Source organism: Caloenas nicobarica, chromosome 1 (assembly GCF_036013445.1).
Source record: "Caloenas nicobarica isolate bCalNic1 chromosome 1, bCalNic1.hap1, whole genome shotgun sequence".
In the NCBI taxonomy this organism is placed as follows: Eukaryota; Metazoa; Chordata; class Aves; order Columbiformes; family Columbidae; genus Caloenas; species Caloenas nicobarica.
The window spans coordinates 88,490,057-88,510,395 of record NC_088245.1 but is presented as its reverse complement, the minus strand read 5'-3'; the positions used below and the strand labels follow the sequence as shown (position 1 = coordinate 88,510,395).

General features: G+C 38.5%; 1 protein-coding gene across 1 annotated transcript in view; it reads right to left on the bottom strand.

Moving 5' to 3' along the window:
* MAN1A2 (mannosidase alpha class 1A member 2) overlaps positions 1–20,339 on the bottom strand; it is a 150,321-nt gene that overhangs the window by 94,290 nt on the left and 35,692 nt on the right. Inside the window, exon 3 of the mRNA XM_065634556.1 lies at positions 9,721–9,817. Within this exon, the coding sequence (XP_065490628.1) occupies positions 9,721–9,817 (97 nt within the window). The remainder of the gene's footprint in view (positions 1–9,720; positions 9,818–20,339) is intronic.

Sequence of the window (20,339 nt, the reverse complement as noted above, 5' to 3'; positions counted from 1 at the left end):
CTCTAGTACAAAGCCTGATGCCCTCAAAACTAAATTTGAAAAGGGCTTAGCATATTAATACCAGACTCTTTCAATTTTCTACATTTCTTTCAGTCATCCTGTCCTTCCCCCACCCCTTATTTTGTTTTTAAGCACAAACACAAAACTGAATTACTATAGATAGGAGGAGGAGTGGACTGTGTGCAGACCATAATTAAGATTAATGCTGGAACTATGACTTGAGTTAGTGGAAGGTTAAGACCTAGTGATAACTGAAAGGCCGGAATGTCAAAGAGAAAGATTAGGATGAGTTTCAAAGTAGGAAAGGAACAATGCAGAGGAGATGGCAACAAATTGAGTAAAAAGGAGACGATACAAGTGTATCAAGAAGAGAGGCAAGAATAACAGGTGAGAATTGAATGATGATGATAATCAGCTACAAATATGAAGCAGCCAGTCAAAACTAGCCAAAAATACAGATCTGGAGCAACTCCATTTTGAGAAATCAGGAAACCTGAATACAGGCAGCAGTCAGTTAAACTCAGCTGCAAGCAAAGTAAGATTAATATTTGATAGTAAATAAGAAAGCAAGATGTTATCTGGACTCAAGTACAGTTGTGTTACTCGAGTGCTGAAATCTTATACATGAAGCAAGCCAACAACTGATCTTCCAAGACAGTAAAGATACAATTGCTTACAGATAATTGTAAGCTAAACGACTTTGTCAGCTAGGTAGCAGGAGAAGCATCAGAAAAAATGCTCCTCTAACAGCCATCATGTTAGATATGCTTTTCCATCTTTAGATAAATGCTTGGGCCACTTCCACACATTTTGGCCCAAACCACCTTCTAAATTTTCTTTAAGACAGCTGAAGAGGAGCTGATTTCAGTGTGGTAGCTGTAAAACTTCATCAGAATGCTACAAAACTTGAGTGAATACTATTAGTGTATTAGGCACAAGCACAGCGCTGCACTCATGTGGTTGAACTGCTTCTGAATTACAGCTGCCTTGTAACTGGCTTCAGACAACAGCAAAGCATCCTTGCATCTGCCTCCCTCTTTGCACACATAACCATATTGCCATCCTTACCACATTTAGTTTTAGATCTCAGTATGCTAATCCTTATTTGTCATGCTTGTTTACTTAATATTTTAACACAGTCCAAAATAGACTGCATAGTCTTAATTTCATTTCCTTATAACACCTGCTGTTCTTAATTCCAAATGACTGAAAACAAGTTTAAATTCAGGAACAGCATTCCCACAACCTAAATAATTCCCAAATCAAAACAAATATAAGTCCAAAGATTCCCAAAGGGAAACAAATGGTTTTTTTCCTCAGAGCAAACCATCTGGTTTATAAGGAAAAAAAACAGGAGAGGATGCTATTAGAGAGAATAAAAATTCTCAGTTTGAGTCCGAGACCTGAACTCTAATATGACTTAATTTCTTCATTACCATTTGACATAGATGTTTACTTCACTATTTCATAAGGCAGGTTACAGAAATAAGGTGTGTTTATTTAATGGGATTAGATCTGTGCATCTTATTATATATATATTTTTAAAGACAGAATTTTCAATCTTCTGAATAATGCCATAGGATTTAACATCAGTCCAGAAACATGTAAAAAAGCTACTGAGAACAACTGACCTAAATGTGTTGTATGTAAGCTAATACAGACGGGATGAGAAGGATTCAGCGGGAATGCTGTATTAAAAAGAACAGACAACAGTTGCTCGTGGTGAATTTTCCTGATATGCACAGGCATACTTGTAACAGCTTGATGACATAGCAATGACATTCAAAAATATTCTTAGCCAATCACAGTTGACTTTATCTATGACACCGGTACTCTAAAATAGTTAAGAGGGAATCACAGTCAGATTGCATCCTGCCTGCACACATTTCCAATTTTTAGAGAACAATAATATTCTGAATAAACAGCCTGTCTATTGCAGTGAAGCAAAATAGTGTTTACAAAACACTCTTTTCCCAATTAGCAGTATCAGTCAGAGGACATCTTTAAATTAGATGAACTGAGGAAAAGTAAGAAATTTTGTAAAGAGAAGTTGTAGCATCAATGTTACAGCCTTTTTAAGAAGTGAATTTGCGTATGGACAGAGAATACATACAGAAGGTATATAAGAACACCCTTCAAAGGCTCTTAAGAAAACTAACCTGCCACAGGATAAGAGAAAATTGTTCTCACACAGATGAATAATTGTTTAAAAGACAGGAAATGGGATAAGTGTAAACAAGCAGTTACCACTGTGAAGGGAAACTACCAGTGAGATCCTATAGAGCTGAATGCCAGCGCACATGCCTATTTATTAAAATCATTTGAAAATACTTGTAAGTCATCGTATTTATAAATCATTCAGAATATTATACACATTGGATTAGGATTTTGAAAAGGAACGCCACTGTAAAAAAGCCACCCTACAGTGAGCTTCTAGGCTCCATAAGGAGCCTAAAAGACGCAAAATACACTTATTAGGAAAGGAATAGTTAATAAAATGGAAATCAGAACAAAGTTTGTCTTCTCAAACAAAAAAAGGAACTTGAACTTGAAAAGACACAAAGAAAGGAGATAACAATGTATAGGGTATGAAAAAACGTACATACAAGAAATTACTTAAGAGACCAAGACTCTCCATGAAAGACAGGCACACAATTGAGGGCATACGCAGTTCTACAGACTCACGAATGCACAGAAGAGACAAATAATGGGTTGGGTTTTTCAAGTACCAAAACTAGTCGCCTAGGACAGTAAGCAGACTTAGAAATTAAACTTTTCTACAGAATATAGAATCAAAATATAGAATCCCCCACAATGGAATATGGCAGCTTAAGTTTGCACAGACTCAAAAGCAGATTGGACAAAAATCACAGAAAAATAAACTCAAAGTGATTAAATAAAACTTTCTGCCTCTGACCACAGAAGTGTTACCACTACATAAACTTCTGCAAACCTGAAGACAACTCTGAGAAACACTCAGTCTCTACAGGCTTTTCCTGCTCTTAGATTTCATCCCTAGGTACCTGCTGTGAGCAATTTTTGGAGGATGAGTAATGATAACGTTTGGTGTTTTGTCTGACCTGAAAGAACTTTTCTTGTGTTATCAGAGCACTGTTCTAATTCCAAATTTGGCCAGCAACTGGAGACATGTTCTTTCTTAAAATTTTACCTTTCAAAAACTTGTGTTACCGGTCAAAAAAATATTAAATGTACATGTAATATTCAACATTGTCTCAGTATAGTCACTCATTACTGATTTTGCAGAGGACACAGCTGCATAGGCCTGTCCCAAGGCCAATTCCATTTACTTTAAAAATAGAATAAGAAATACAGACATTGGGTTGAAATTTGTATCATGAAGTTACCTCTCTTTACGAGTCAGCATGAATGGATTTTCTTTCCCCTTTCATTTGCCACAGAAAAAGGCAATGATGGGTAGGTTACTTGTGCACGTACAGTTCAAAACCTGCTTATCACTTTTTTCCTCAAAACAAGTCAAGAACAAATTTGTTTATATATTTACACCTCATATTCCTTTCTTTGTTTTCATTTATCCTCCACGTGAATTCAGAGGCTGAAAACATGCATAGGAGAAAGATGCTGAGCAGAAGTTATTTCTCCTGCCTGTCTCTTCATTAGGATTTTTACAGCAAGACGACATCAGAAGTTTTTAGCCATATTTTCAAAAGGTAATCCCTCAGTTTTTACTTTAGAGTGTATCTATTTTCTTCCCAGTAAAAGTGTTTGTCTCCATAATATTTATAAATTTGCAGGTTTTTTGGCGGCTAAAAAAAAACCAACCAACAACAAAAAAGGCCCAGGAAACCTGTCAGCCTTGATACTCAATTTTGTGAGCTTAGAATGTAAGTGACAACTAATCAGATAACAGCACATGATAGTGTCAGATCAGCTCAGGCAGCCCAATAACTTACAATGACAAATGACAAAAATGTCTAATAAACTACTGAAAATTTCCCTGGATAATTAAAACAAACAAAAACCACCACAACAACAACAGCAGTTAAATCATCTTTCTGTAGTGTTTGTGAGAAATACTGTACCTCTTGTTTTCTGGAACACAAACTTGACAAAGAAATCACGTTACTCTCCCAAGCTTTACTGTTCTTGCCAAAAGTACTGGAAAAACAGATGCCAAACAAACCAGCCTGACTCAGCTCCTTCTCGCAACAGGCTCATGCCCTTGCAGCCTGACAAATGCATTTTCTCTGCGGGGCTTGGGAGCATCGCTGCTCTCCGGCACGGCGGAGAAATGCGCTGTCAGATCTCTATTGCTTAGCAACACAGGAATCTGCAGCAAGAGCTTCCCACACTGCAGCAGTGGGCACTTGGCTCAGCAACTTTCTCTCAGGTCACGGGGGTTCATCAGTGGCACTGGTAGCAGAAGGCTGAGACAGGTTGTGCAGCAACCAGGCAACAGGACACACTCAACAACACGGCAGAAACCAAGCAGTCCACTGGCCACTTAAAAAACACAAACCAAACCAACCAACCAAATCAGCTCACTAGAGCTGCCACAGCTGAATTCTTGAGTTGTTCCCTTGGTCACATCTTGCTTGGTAACCAACATGCACCTCAAAATTTCATTTTTCCCAAAGTATGAAGCAGTAGCACATTATGTTATATGACACTGAACGTGCGAGACTGAAGTCCCTCATAAAAGAGAGAACAGTTGCATTTGGTCATGTGTTAGGGAAGAGATATGGCACTGCGTTGCAGCCTCGAGTCTCTACTAGGTAATACAAATTCAACCACAATGTGACTTCATTGACAATTTTCCCTTCCTCCCAGAATGCAACATCCCAAGACAGAGCCTGCAGACATCACAAATTAAATTGACCACTTGCATGGCATGTGCGATAAGAGATCAGGAGAGGCACGAAAGCACTATAGATGCGTGAGACAGTTCTACCGTGTCAAATTATGAAATGATTTCATTAAATCCTTCTGCATGAAAATGGGCATGCTGATATGCAAGCATGTACAACTTAAAAACTACACACCATTATTACTTAGGAAAGATTTTTTTCACATCCTTCAAAACATATCTAGACATATCTATTTATGTATACATTATGAGATCATCTTCACATAACACAGCTCATCTCTAGACAGAATACATACAAAGGCAAGGTTTAGAAATGCTCTGCTACTAATACAGGAAGTTTGCAATTTTGCAAGAGTTTCTATCATTACTTTGTCATGTACTTATTACTTGGAAAATTGCACAGTCGACTTCATACACACAAAAAACCAAAACCAACACGACAAACAAACACCCACACACAACAATTTTCAGACCTCTAATTTCATAAAGCATCAGGTAAGATGACCACCCATGATTTCTAGTTTTGCTGAGGATGATGATCTGAGTTGTCCAAGACTGTGGTCTTTTTATTTTTTTTCCTTAGTCATTCAGGTTCTCAAATAAACACTGTTTTCAAAAAATAAAGATTGAAGACCAATACAAACCCAATAGTACAAACTGTTCAATTTAACTCACAATAAAGAGTCTTCCAGGCTTGTGCTATGGTAATCAGTTCATAAGATACTGAAGTAAAAGATGTCACAAATATACATAATTTAAAACTCTGAAGCATATCTAGATTGAGTAACTTTAATGGTGTTTCCATAAGATGTTCACCTACGGGTCACCAAACAAGTGCAGGGACAAATCATCTTTAAACAGTGTAGATCAGACCGTTACTCTGATCCTCAAAAGCAAATCCAATCAGATTTCATTACAGCAAGACAATCTACCAACACCATCAATTACTCTGGTTTTCACTAAAGGCAGAAAACCTTCTGAAGTAAGGCTCAGTGTTTGTCATGTTTGCTCATGATCTTACATGCATCATTTGCCATCAGCCTTTTGTCTTCACTCTTTGTGTTCTAATGAGAACTTGACCCAGTTCCCATACAACCCCACCTCTGCAACGATGGCTGCAGCTGCTAAATTATTCCAGCAAAAAAAGTCAACTTTTTTTTTTTTAGCTTAGCTGCTACAACCACCAGCAGAGCTGCAAATAAAAATTTAAACTAGAAAGAAATTACACCTCTCTGATATACTTTCTCCTTGTCTTTTATACTTTATCTTACAGGGAAGGAATAAACAACACATCTTGACATTACTAGCTCTTTCAGAAAGAGACAACTTTCACAAAAACAGGAGCAAGTTATCACTCTGTTTCAGCAACACAGAACCTATAAAGGTTTGTTTCACATGTCATCTAAATGTAAATATTTTTACAAGCCCACCAGTTCCCAGTCACCTGTCCCACAGCAGCACCAGACGACTAATTCTGAGACCCAGCTGTTGAAGAGGTACCATTCAAGATTTTAACTACTGACTGACTACACAGTTTGAAAGGCAACATTTTTAGCAGGCTTTCCTTTACAATTTACCATTACCAGGTCAGATATCTCAAAAAGACTGGCAAGAGTTTCTAGTTGCAGGTCAACTAATGCAACTCCAGTAGCTTTTGTTATAAAAGTCAAAATACTAATTGGGGCAGCCCACAAATGTTCTTGCTGCCATGCTTCAGTGAGGCACAGAGCACCTTGCTTTAAAGTTTATCACCTTCCTTCTCTTTTTTAAATGACTTAAAACTAAGATTTATGAGAGCAGAGCAGGCCATCTCCTCTCCTCTTCTCTGACCTCCACTAGATCTTACGATGCTGGGAACACTGATGTTCCTCTTAGCATAGATATAGATATACACTGCTTCAGAGGGAAAGAGGAGTCCAACGGAGAAGATTAATGGCCTATTTGCCTTCTGAATTGAATTGCATTTGCCTCACTTGAGAGCTATCAGTAAACCTGACTTCCCAAAGATTCATGCAAAGGGCTGCAGTGTCAACCAGCGATACCATCTCCTTGCTGAATCTCACAGACGTGCGATGAATTGAAATGGAAGTAAACCAGACCGCAGTAATGGCAGAAAATAGTTTGGGTCAAACCCCCTTTGAGATGAATAATAAAACCAGGTTTTGCTGTGCAGCTTTTTTATTAAAAATAGCATCAGATTTCAAAAAAATTATGTAATGCTTCTATAAAGGCAAATACCACTGGGACTGGCGTCATTATGAGTAAAAGAGGTTGGTAAAGTACTAGCAATAACAGCCTAGACAGTCCTTGGTACAAGGACCAATTTTTTTCCCCCATTCCTACCAACCACCCACCAAATCAACAGCTGATTTTATTTTAGACGTGGTATATACTGAAGACTATACTATAAATTTCAGAAAAGTTTTTCAGATTAAATAAGCCTTGAACAGAACAATCATATTTGGCTGAAAATTAAATGGCACAAAATAGCATCTGGATTTTAAAAGGAGAAACACTTAGGGAATTGGCCGCTAGAGTTAGTTGGAATAAGAGCATCAGAAACTTGAATGTGGAGGAAGCCTGCAAGTTCTTTCAGACAACAACGCCAAAACTCCAAACAATAAGCATTCCAAAGGATAAGCATTCCAAGGAGAAAAAAGTAGAAGGAGATGTATTAGAAGTAAGCAGAGGAGGAGTAAAAAGAAAAGACAAGAGTAAAATTATAATTCAAAATTGTTTCAAAATGTTGTGTCAGTCACATTAAAAACACACATTAGAAAAATGTTTTCCTGCCATATAAAAAGAAAAAAAAAACCACACAACAAAAAACCCCAAAATATTCCTAAAGGAATATAGAGTAGTAAAACAAATATCAGCCTTCACACCCTGCCAAAGTGTAAGAAAGTAGGTTCTAGTGCACCAAAAGCAACCACTGCCAGGCTCTAAGGGGTTTGCTTGAACAAAGGTGAACAGTCTGTATTGCGGATAGGGCTCATACAGAAGTTGAAATTATTCTCCTTTGGATTTAAATAGGCTTCTACACACTACAGGTTTGGGGGAAGGATTTTATTTGCTGGGAGCAAGGGAGAGGAGCAGTGTGTCCAGTTAAAGTTCCCCCCTATCCATGTCCAGCACTTATTTAAGGTTGAAGTTCATCATGCAGATAAATTTGAGGAAGAACTGTTTGGATATGAAGAAAATCACTTGTTCATTTGTAAGATATAAGAATGCTTTACATAAGAATGCTTTCAAGATAAAATGTAAGGAGTGAAAAAAAAAAAATAAAATCCCTTTAAGTATTACAATACTTCTGAAACAACTCCTTCGATGACTCTTTTGGAATGAGTTTCCTCTGTGAGTTTACTTTTCCCCTACAAATGAAACAAAAAGCTAACTGAATTTTTATTTAAGTCAAAATAATTTATCCTGAGTTCAGGCACTAAACTCAGAAAACCAGACATTACACAATCCTAATCTGTATTTCTATCATCCACAAGAAACAAATTCAAGATTTAAAGCAAGATAAATAAAACAAATACCAGCTGCAAGGAGAAACAACCTCACACAAAGTCATTATCCAATCACCTTACAATAAAAGCCAATAAAGACTCAATTGCAAGCAAACTATTATAACCAATACTAACATACTTAAGATATACACAGCATATCCACACTCATTCTTGATGTAAAAAGTAGTTATGATAAATTTATACCTTCCTCAGATACTAGTGCATGGATGAATACAGTACGAAACCCCGACCAGAATTCAGAAAATCCTACCCAGTCTTAGAGCAGCTCTCCTTTGTGCATTTTAAAATAAATGCATGAACTTCATGCCTCAGTCATCTTAGGTGCATTCTGGACCAATCCAAGCTTAACCTCAAGCACTAACATCAAGGGTATGTGTTTTGCTATACCAGAGGATGAGCCTAGAAAACCTCCAGGGCTCTGTCCTCAACAGTTACAACCACCAGATGTTTTTGAATCATCAGCAGTCCTAGGAAACTGGGGATTAAAAAAATGGATTCCTTCTTGGTTCGAGTACCAATAAAATGCTTGTCAGTTTCCAATCACTATTCTACTTATTCTATCCCAACACGTTTACACCAAAAAAGCAGTACTGCTGCAGATCACTGATATTTTAAGGAAGAAAAGCCATCTAGTCTGATCACAGTACAAAGCTATTCAAGTTCTTTATCTTTGTCTTCCGCATGTTTCATACTTTTCTAAATAGCATTTGTGACACTCATCTTCACACTCCATATCTCAAATATTCTCACTCCATCCCTTGAATTTCTTCAACACTTGCCACTACCCTCAAAACTTCTCTATTTTGAATGTTTGTTTTTTTTTTCTTTCATTCCAGTCTACAGGTTCAGGATCCTCAAGTCACACATCAAGTAACAATGCCGCTTTTGCTGTACCCAGATCTCTTTTTAAAAGCTACTTTAAATTTCACCGTGATACTAGCAGTTTTTCAGCATCTTTCATGTGCATTTTGTCTTGTATCACATTCTCATGAAATTAAACACAACGATCAAGACGAGGTTGTTTTAAATTACATTAATTGCATCCCAAAATATCATCACTGCATTGTATCTTTTATGTGTACACAAAGTAACTGCACATAGACACAGCTTAGCTTTTGTAACAATAAGAACATATTACTCCCAAAAAGATAGTTTAGTCAAGTAATTCATTGAAGTACCATTGAAATAATCAATACACTTCTGTCATCCACACTTCAAAAGATTTATATAAAAGAAGAATTTGCTAGGAAGTTTGGGTAGACTTTCAAAGAGGATAGCATGAACAGAATGTAAATTTAAAAAAAACCCCAAACACACACAACAAACAAAAACAAACAAACCTACCAAATATGTTGGTGGAATGTCCTTTCCGGGCAATTGGTTTGAGCTCATTATGTCCCCATCCATATTGCCTATAATTGTCCCAGGCATGCTTCATCATCTAAGGGATGGAAAAAATAGGATTCGATTACATTATAAAACTACTTTGTATGAATACAATATTTTACTCCTTGAGACTTCATCCTTCACAGTCATCCCAATATACTGATAGTTACTTTGCCACTATTTCTACCTGTTACAGAAATCGGATTATACAGCATGAATAAATTTGGAAACAACTTCAAGTCTATTTGACTTGAGCTACAGAGACTAATGCACTGCATTAGGTAATTTTATTGTTCGTTCTTTCTTTTCCTTAAATATAAACACGGACATTTAAGAATTTAAGCATAAAGAACTGTGAAAAATACTGGCTAATGTCTAAAATGCTAACCAAAAGAAAAAATATCTACCAATATCTGAAGCATAAAAGGGATTTATTTACACTGGTGCATCCAAGTATGACTAAACAATTTTGCAAAAGACACAATTTTTTTATTAGCAACACCTACTTGACAAAGACAGAGTCATACAGCCTCTACCAAAAGAAATGCCAAAAGCTTTGTGCTTTAGAAAGCATAATGAACAAAGTAGTAAAAAATTATTAATATTTGCTCCACTAAACATTCTCAGCTCTTTTTTAATAGATGTTTCCACCACCTACTGTAGCAAACTACACCTAAAAACAAAAGATCTTGCTGACATGCAAGTATTAACTGTGAACATCAACCACTAAGCAGAGCTTTTATGAATTTGCTAAAACTTGTTAAATTCCTTGTGCTTGTTTGCATACAGCAGAAATCAAACAGCAACCAAGTTGCAAAACAAAGGCAGTTTAAAAAAAATGAAATATTATTACCTAAACAGATCAAAGTAAGTAGCATGAAGAAATCAGATGCCAAAAGACATTGCCTCAGACAGAAGAACAGTTAGGAGCAAACCTCCTCTAAACAACAGCTGTGCCACTGTATCCACAATGTTATATATTGTTCTATTATATCTTAGAAAGTGGTATTATAATAACGTTAACATAAACAACAACTTGAACCATGATACCGACAAGTGTGAGAAAGGCTCTCCAAGAGGAAAGGCTACGCTAATGTAACTAACAGATTAACTCTAAGAAACCAATTATATCAAGGCAAATAAAGTTTTCACTATGATTTACAAGATTCTAGTTTTCTTATTTGAATCAGAGAGTCACAATACTCATAGAAACCAGGAGTAAATAAGCAGATGCTGCCTAAAAGCTAAGGTGCAGCCAGTAGAAGCAGCTCTCTTTTCTTACTGAGTTCAGGATTTAGTGGAATTCAGCATCTGGCAATCCCAAATATTCCACACGGCATCTAAACTGCCTGCTGAGAAATGCAAAACAAAGTTTCTGTCTCTCCACAACCATCAAGAGATCCCTGCCCAACTTATATGGCTGCAATTCCTTTGAATGTAAACTCCCTCCAAATTCCTCATGGCTCAGTTAACTCATGCCCAGACAATAAATCTGAACAGCAGAAAAAGCATATGCACAGGCCCAGGAGTGGGGAAGTGCTCCTGTGTTAAGTTAAACTGACACTGATCTAGGTACGGATGTCCCTTTCAACATGCCAGACGTCCCATTCCTACTGCTTGTCATTCAAGGTCAGCTCACTTGTTGCTTTCCGAATTTGTACTAAAAGATTCTGACACCTGATGAGGCAATAATAATGCATAGTTGTTTTTAGTGTCATGAACCTGTAATGCAAGAAAAAGAGGATATAAATATTATACTAAAAGAGGAGAGAAAAACCATTTCATTAGCATTCACAAATTAGTGTTTACAAAGCACTTATCAAATTCAACAATTAAAAGCTATTAGAACCTCAAGATGGCTCACGTAAAGTGATCTCTCAACAGGTAAGAACTATAGCATCACACACAATAGAAGCCTGATCAGTCAGCGTAGAAGTTCCTCTGAGACCTCTTACCAACGTTATCCAGCAACAAACTACAAGTTTTATATAAAATTGTTCATTAACTTAAGAATCGAGAATCACAGCATCATTTAGGTGGGAAGGGACCTTAGGATGTCTCTAGCTCAATCTCCTGCTCAAAGCAGGATCAGTTATGGGATCAGACTGGGCTACTTAAGACTTTCTCCACTCGGGGTAGACTTAAGGCTTTCTCCCGTCAGAATGGGGCAGTGAAGGCCTCTGTGAAGTGTCCCGCTCTAACTCACAGATTGCTAAACCACCTTTAAATCCTAAAAAGTCCACCTGGGAAGACACAGACCTATAGTTTTAGATGACACTAGAGGATGAAACTAAAGAATTACTGACCAGTGACCTCAATGTGAGTTTGGTAACACAGATATGTTAACAACAAGGTGACTATGACATAGCAGATCTAACCAACCTGCTTCCACATAAGGGAAACTGGGCTTTTGAGACCTTTGAATTCAAATATATGGAATCATGCAATCATTTAGGTTGGAAAAAACCTTTAAAATAGAGTCCAACTGTAAGCATAACACTTTGAAGTCCACCATTAAATCATGTCCCCAAGTGCCACATCTACACATAAATGTATGCAGCAATTAAATTCTTAATAAAGGAGAACCAAGTGAGCATTGACATTTTAGCTTTGTGAAAATGTAGTGTAGGCAAATACTGGTATAGATCAAAACTAGCTAAGCCCAAAAGAAGAACAGCAACTTTCTTCCTCACAGCAGAATGTTAATTGTGGAATATTTCACTGTCTCAGTGCTTTTGGGGGGAAGGTACAGATTTTGTTACGAACTATTTAGTTCTGAGGAAACCCAAGAAAATTATGGAAATTACAAAGTGATAGAATACGTGACAACATAAGTAGTTTCTGTATCCATAAGGTCATAAAATAAAATTTATCCTAGGATAAACTTTCATTAAGATAGAAACTGTAAAGGAGTCGATTTCACCAGATTCATGAATTAATGCAGAAGTAACTTAAAAATACACTACTGATACTAGAAACACTCACACACAAGAGACTAAGACAGCTGACTGCATCATCTGAGGTTCTGAAATAGGAAATCATATTTTGATGAGACTAAGCTACTTTTGACTTTCTTACCCTAACTGGTCAACTGATTTTTTTTTTTTTTTGGATGAACACTGAACATTACTCTGACACACAGCTCATTACCACAAACTCAGAACTCTCCATGATATCACATTAGCAGGTAACTGCACATTACATTCAAATGAGAAACCCCACAGCTCTTACATACAATGTGAAGTTTTGTAAGGATGATACGCCAAGAGATCTTATAACAACATGGAGATTCCTGCTACTGCCAGAACTGGTAGCATGATAATACTATAGATACAATCTCTGTACTATTGGAAGCAGTCATGCATGCAGAAGCTTTTGAAAGACAGGAGAAGATAGATGTCACTTTGGCTCATGAAGTACAAGTTAGGTGAACTGATATGCAGATCAAGATTATCTCTATGGCTATGCCAGAGAGTATTTGCGTAGTGAAAGCTGGAAATGCTGAAGAATAGCTGTAGGTATAGATAGGCTTTTCTTCAAAAAACACTTGTCTGTAAGAAGAGAGGGAAGTCTCAGAGAACGACTGGAATGTTTATTATGGGATGCACCATGCAAAAATACAAGCCAGCAAGATGCGGTTGCTTGTATGGCTTAATAACTCTACAAAAACATTAATCTGTATTCTGCTGCAAGAGAGTCAGAATGGCAAGAAGCAGGGCATGTCTCAGATGAAACTGCTCTTGTAGGTACAACATTATCTAGATGCTTTTACGAACTATAGAAAGCGTTCATGGGACCTGACTACAGAGTTTATAGTCACTGGGAATTTTTTTTTTTTTTAAAGACAGAGCAGCAATGACACATTTTGACAAAATCATAATTGTAACAGTAAAAAGAAGATACAGTGATTGAAAAGAGACTTTCAGAAGGGAGTTCTATCAGTACAGCAGCATGCTAGAAATAATAATTTAAACCACAGACTGTTTCAAAAACCCCTTTCCACTCGTCAAAAAAGGGCAGTCACCGATCAAATAGAAAATAAGAGTCCTGAGAAATAAGCAAAAGAAAATTTACTGGCAAATTGCAAAGACTGACTGTGCATAGAATGAGGAACCTATCCCTCTTCTTGCCACTCATCAGGAATGTGCGTAACAGAGACTGCAAATAGGTTTTGCTTTCAAAGGAAGCTCTTCTGGTTAAGGGTATGATTTTAAGATATTTATATAAACCACCTTCAAATTCTGTTTTAAAATTAACCAAGGACTTGCTAGACAAGATTACTTCTCAATTTGCTGATCAAAAATTAATAACCACTTTCCTACTGTCCGCATTTTCCTACTTTTTGGAGGTTAAAGAATGATCTATTCCTTGTATAGATATTCAGATTTTTGAAGAAACTTAGAAAACTCGTACAGATTATTTTATTCTTCTGGGAGCTACAAATCTACCTAAAGAAAAATTATTTCAGGCATCAGTCTGTGACTGTCATGCATTTCTGAACACTGCCACTGAAAAAGTCTCTTTGGAACATGTTCCTAACACACACATAAATCTGGGTTTTCTTTTACTGATGAATTCATGAGAAATCCATTACTAAAAACAAAACTAAAATGTTCATATCAAATGTATGCAAAATGGGAAGCTTGTCCTTTTCTGTTGGCACGAAATACTTCAAGACTAAGACGCCTGATGGAACTATGGGGAAAACACTTCAGACTGCAAAAAACTAGAATAGTAGATGTAAAGTACCTAAATTTGGAGAGCTTACAGCAGTGAACCAACTGCTCAAATTTGTACCAGAAAGCCAAATGCTTTTCTTCCAAGATGATGAATCAGTATTTTTGACCTTGTGTGTCCTCATGGTTTCCAGAGAAACTGGCAGTCACAGGTTTAACTGGTCCTGTGGTGTTCAGAAAACTAGAACCTCCCAGATCACCTCTGTAAACAACAAGGACTGAACATCAACCAGCAGAAACCAGTTCATTTCCTCCTGTTTTGCCTTCTCCAGCCTAGCCTTTTCAGGCATCAATCTAATCATCTTCATCAGTTTGCCCTTTCACCTCTGCCAGTTTTACTGTATCATTTTTGAAGCTGAGAGACCAGAACTACATGAAACCTGCAAGATACAGAGACACTAGCACAGGAACCTTGCTCGTTTTGTTCTCTTTTTCAAAAATACTGAATATTAGCTTTTTGTCTGCTATTGGGCACTACAGTGACATTTCCAAGGAACTATTATAAACACAAGCGCTCATTCTCAAGTGGTAATAAGTCACATCACACCTTTTCATATTAAGCGTGAAGTTGGAATTTCTCCTCCTCTAGCCCCAATATGCATCATTTTACATTTAGCTGAGAAATAAAAGGGGAGCTATTCACTCAGTCCCATAGGATTTTTCTGCAATTCTGTAGTCTGGCCTCAGTTTTCTACTCCAAACCTCCATATTGGCAGCAAAGTTGATCATACCACTATTCATCCATTTTCCAATTCTAAAGAATCTATTTGCATAATTTAGAGCATGGATCCCCCAGCACATCTTCTATGGCCTCCAGCTCCACTTATCTGAACTCTCAATTTCCTGCCTTCCAACCAGTTTCTCCAGGCAAATAGAGACACAATCTTCCAACCCAGGGCTGCCTAGTTCTACAGCTGTTAGTGATGAACCTTGCAAAACATTTTTTTGACAAATTGTGTATGTAACTATCTGCTTTGTTCACATGCTTATTGACTCTTTCAGAGATCTGCTATAGCTTTTCGCATCGTGACATCATTTAAAAAATATACCAGGAGATCTTGGGTACCTGTGTGCTAAACAATTCTATTGCCTGTTCTAGTTTCTGTTAATCTGCATAATTGATTCATCAGGCATAGGGGCCTGCAGTTCCTTGACCTCTCTTTGAAATCTTCTCAAAAACTGATGTCTTGTTAGCCACCTTCTAGTCCTCTGGTAACAAAGCAGAAAATAAGAATAGATGCCAGCAATGCAATTAAAGAAGCCAAGTCTCAGAGCAAACTAAGTTTGCAAGTTTCAGGTACTACTGCTCAAGCAAGGTAACCTGGAACAGGCTGCCCAGGTCCATGTCCAGTCATCCTATGAATGTCCAAGGAGGGAGACTACAACTGTCAGGCAACCAGCTCCATTGCTTAGCACAGTAAACAAGGATTTCCAGTGTTCAGATGGAGCCTCCCGTGGTTCAGAGTTTGTGCCATTTGCTTCTTGTCCTGTCTCTAGGCACCACTCAGAAGAGCCTGGCTCTGTCCTCTTTGCACCCTTCGGCTATTATATACATTGGTAAGACCCCCCTTGAGCCTTCTCTTCTCCAGGACAAACAGTCCCTGCTCTCTCAACCTTTCCTCTGATGAGAGACACTCCAGTTCCTTAACCATCTATGTGGCCCTTTGCTGGACTCTGCAGTATGACCACGTCTCTCTCATACTGGGTAGCCTAGAACTGGATAGAGCACTCCAGGTGGGCCTTCACCAGTGCTGAGTAGAGAGAAGGGATCACCTCCCTCAACCCGCTGGCAATACTTTGTCTAATGGAGCCCAGGATACGACTAGCCCTTTGCTGCAAGGGGCTCATGCTGGCTCATGTTCAACTTGTGTCCACCAGAACCCGCAAGTCCTCCTTGACAAAGGTGTTTCCCAGTAGGGTAGCCTCCAGCATATTTTGGTGCATGGGGTTTTTCCTCCCAAGGTGAAGGACTTTGCATGTACCCTTGTTAAACTGCATGACAGCCAGCCCATTTCTCCAGCTTGTTGAGGTCCCTCTGGGTGGCAGCACAATGCTCTGGCGTATCAACCACTCCCCCCACCTCAGTTTTGTGTCACCAGGTGAGTTGCTGAGGGTATATTCTGTTCCATCATCCAGCTCATCAATGAAGATGTGAATCAGATTTGACCCAGTATAGACCCCTGGGGTACACCACTAGTTACTGGCCTCAAAATAGACTTCAGGCATTCAGCCAGTTTTCAACCCACCTCACTGTCTGCTTATCCAGCTCATACTTTCTCAGCTTCTCTGAGAGGATTTTAAAGCAGACAGTGCCAAAAACCTTACCATAGTCTAGCTAGACAATATCCACTACTTACTCTCATCTACAAAGCCAGTCATTTCATTGTACGAGTTTATCAAGCGGGTGGACCATTACTTCCCCTTTGTCAATCCATGCTGGCTACTCCAAATCGCCTTCTTGCTCCTAGGCCTGGCAATAGTTTCCAGGATTAGCTGCTCCATCACCTTCCCAGGGAGAGAGGTAAGGCTGACGAGCCTGCAGTTCCCTGGGTCCTCCTTCTTGAAGACAGGAATGACATTTGCTTTCCTCTAGTCTTCAGGTACTTCTCCTGATCACCATGATATTTCAAATATTATCAAGAGGTCTTGCAATGACATCAGCCACCTCCCTCAGCACTTCTGGGTACATCCCATCATGGCTCGTAGTCTTATGTATGTACAGTTTGCTTAAGTATTCCTTCACCTGCTCCTCTCCCACTAAGGGTATGTCTTTCTTGCTTCAGACTTTCTCAGTGGTCACCAGGGCCTGGGATTCCTGAAGGCCAGTCTTATCAGTCCAGACTGTGGCAAAAAAGAACCTCAGTTTCTTTTATGCCCTATGTCACCAGGTCCCCTGCCTCATTGAGCAGCAGGCTCACATATTCTTCAACCTTCCATTTGTCAGCTGTGTACTTATAGAAGCCCTTTATGTTGCCTTTGACATCCATTGCCAGATTCATTTGCAGTCAGGCTTTGGCTTTCCTAACTCCATCTCTGCAAGCTCAGACATGAGGGCTTACGATGGGCTTAACTGTCCCTGCTTCCGCGTTGTGTATGCTTCCTTTCTGTGTCAGAGTTTTGAAAGAGCTCCTGGCATTTTTGCTTGACTTTCTGCTCATTGGGATGCTTGATCAAAGTGATCCTTCAATATTAACCAGCTTTTCTTGGGCCTCTCCTCCCTCCAGGGCCTTATCCCAAAGGACTTCACGAAGCAGATCTTTGAAGAAGCCAAAGTCTGCTCTCCTAAAGTTCAGGCCTGTGAGCTTGCTTTTTGCACTTCTCCCTCCTTTCAGGATCCTGAACTCTACTATCCCATGGACCCTACAGCAAAGGCTGCCTTTGAACTTCACATCCCAAATAAACCCCTCCTACTTTGTGAGTATGAGGTTTAGCAGAGCATCTCTCCTCATTGCCTACACTATTCATCTGGAGGAATAATTTGTTGTCAATACACTCCAGGAAACTCTTGCATTGGTTGTACCCTGCTGTGTTGTGCCTCCAGCAGATACTGAGCTGGTTGTAGTCCCCCATGAAGACCAGGGCCTGCAAACATGATGCTGCTCCAATCTGCCTGTAGAGCACCTCATTCACTTGTTATTCCTTGTCAGGTGGCTTATGGCAGACACAAACTACAGTGTCACCCATACCAGTCTGCTCTTTACCCATAAGCTCTTGTTGGTTCATCATCCATCCCCAGGCAGAGCTCCAGGGATTACTGCTTCTCTCTCACATAAAAGGCAATGTCACCCCCTCATTTTTCTGGCCCAGTCTTCTTAAGAGTTTATATCCCTCCAATGCAACACTGCAGCCATGAAAGTCATCTTACCACATCTCCATGATCTCAACAACATCACAGCCCTGCAAATGCACACAGATCTGACTCATCATGTTTAGTCCCCATGCCACTTGCGTTATTGCACATGCACTTCAGAGAGGTACCCAGGCATGCTGACCTTCCAGAAAAGGTTTTAGGTATTTCTCCAAAAATGGTGCCTTGTAGGCACCTCCTTGCTTGTATGCAAGTGCTAGAGGTGACCCTGCTTAAGCTCTGTTTTGCTGATTTTGTGATCCCTTTCTGTCACATCACTGCAGGCCCTTTGCTTGTCCACCCTGTCAGTCACTCCCTCACAGTGCTGCTTGGTTAGTGTCTTCCTCCCCCACCGCTCCCAGTTCAAAGCCCCCCTTACGAGGTCAGCCATCCTGCTGGCAAAGATGCCTTTGTCCTGCATGCGTGAGGTGGATCCCATCCCTCCCAGGCAGACCCTACAAACAGAGTCCCACAGTCACAGAACCCAACACTTGTCAACACAAGTTCCACAAACAACTGCTGATGTGCATTCCCAGTACCCTTCTCCTCACACTCTTTCCCCTTACTGGTGGGATCAAGGAGAGCAGCACCCAGGCCCCTGGGTCCCTGACAATTGCCCCCAGACCTCTGTAGTCAGTACAAATGCAAAACCAATACTGTATGCAATACAATGCATACTGACTTGTATGCAAAACATACAATCATAATTTCAACAACCCAACGCCTCTGGATTCAACAACCCAAGGCCTCAAAATAAACATTTAAATGTTTAGAAAAAGGTATATATAGAATATCCTGCGTGGGATTAGTACCATTATTGGATGAAATAATCTATCTTGACAAGTATCCATAATGAACGTTGGCAGTAAGGCAATACTGTGAAATGATGGCCTCAAATTAAAGAAAATCTGAACCCTGAATAGGGTAAAAAGAATAAGAAAATTTTCCTTATTTGACTGGGTAAAACTTAACTCCTCAAGGACACAAAATTCATCAAGAAAAACACCCCACACAACTATCTGTAATGATTACAGTTAAACTGCAGAAGAAAACTTATATTCTGAACATCATTTAAATACATAAATAATGGAAATTAAGTCCCAAAAATTCCTAGTACTCATGCGATTCTATCTAATTTAACTTAGAAAGAAGCCAATTACTTCCAAGAGAAAATGGAGTGTTTTTTTCTTAATTTCTTCGCATTAACCACAAAAGAAAGACATATCTTAAAATCTTTCTGGAAAACTACATAAGTTACATCTACTCTCTCAAACATTTTCTCATCTTCCACTTAGTATTTAAATAATAAAAAAGAAAAAAAACCACTAAAATATTAATGCAAAGCTAAAAGTGTGCCAGTAAGACAAATTATCAGATGTGTTTAATCTTAAAATACTACTTAGCAAACTAATATACTAGAGAAGTGCTTCAAAGCATGTATGGTAAGCAGGAGGAAAACCTTTACTTCTCAAAGTTGTTACTGTGCATCTAAAATAATCAGCCAAGTCATAAATGGTCCTTATTAAAATAACTGAATGAATAGCTTGTTAAAAGAATATAGACAAATTAAATAATTATGTGAATTAGTTACAGTTGAGGATACACTAAATATAACTATGAGAACCAGAGACACACAAAACCAGAATCAAGTGATGCCGATTCTGCTCCTGGTTTATTCCATGACCTTAAGAAGCCTCCATCTCTGTGCTCAGTAAAGATTCCTATTATACAAAGCTTTCAAATGCTTTACAAAGCTCCCGAGAACATTACACAACTTCTTTTTACTTTATATGCACTTAAAAAAAAATATCTTTTTTTTTTTTTAAAATAGTACTTCTTAAAAATAATACTTTAGAAGTACTGCAAAACCACTTTTTATACAAAGAACTGTTCATAAAGACTTCACCACATTTTTCTTCAGAAAGAAAAAGTAGTAATACATTTTCTGTAAAAATTATAGAAGTGAGATCTCCGTTTGAAGGTTTTTGGTCTTT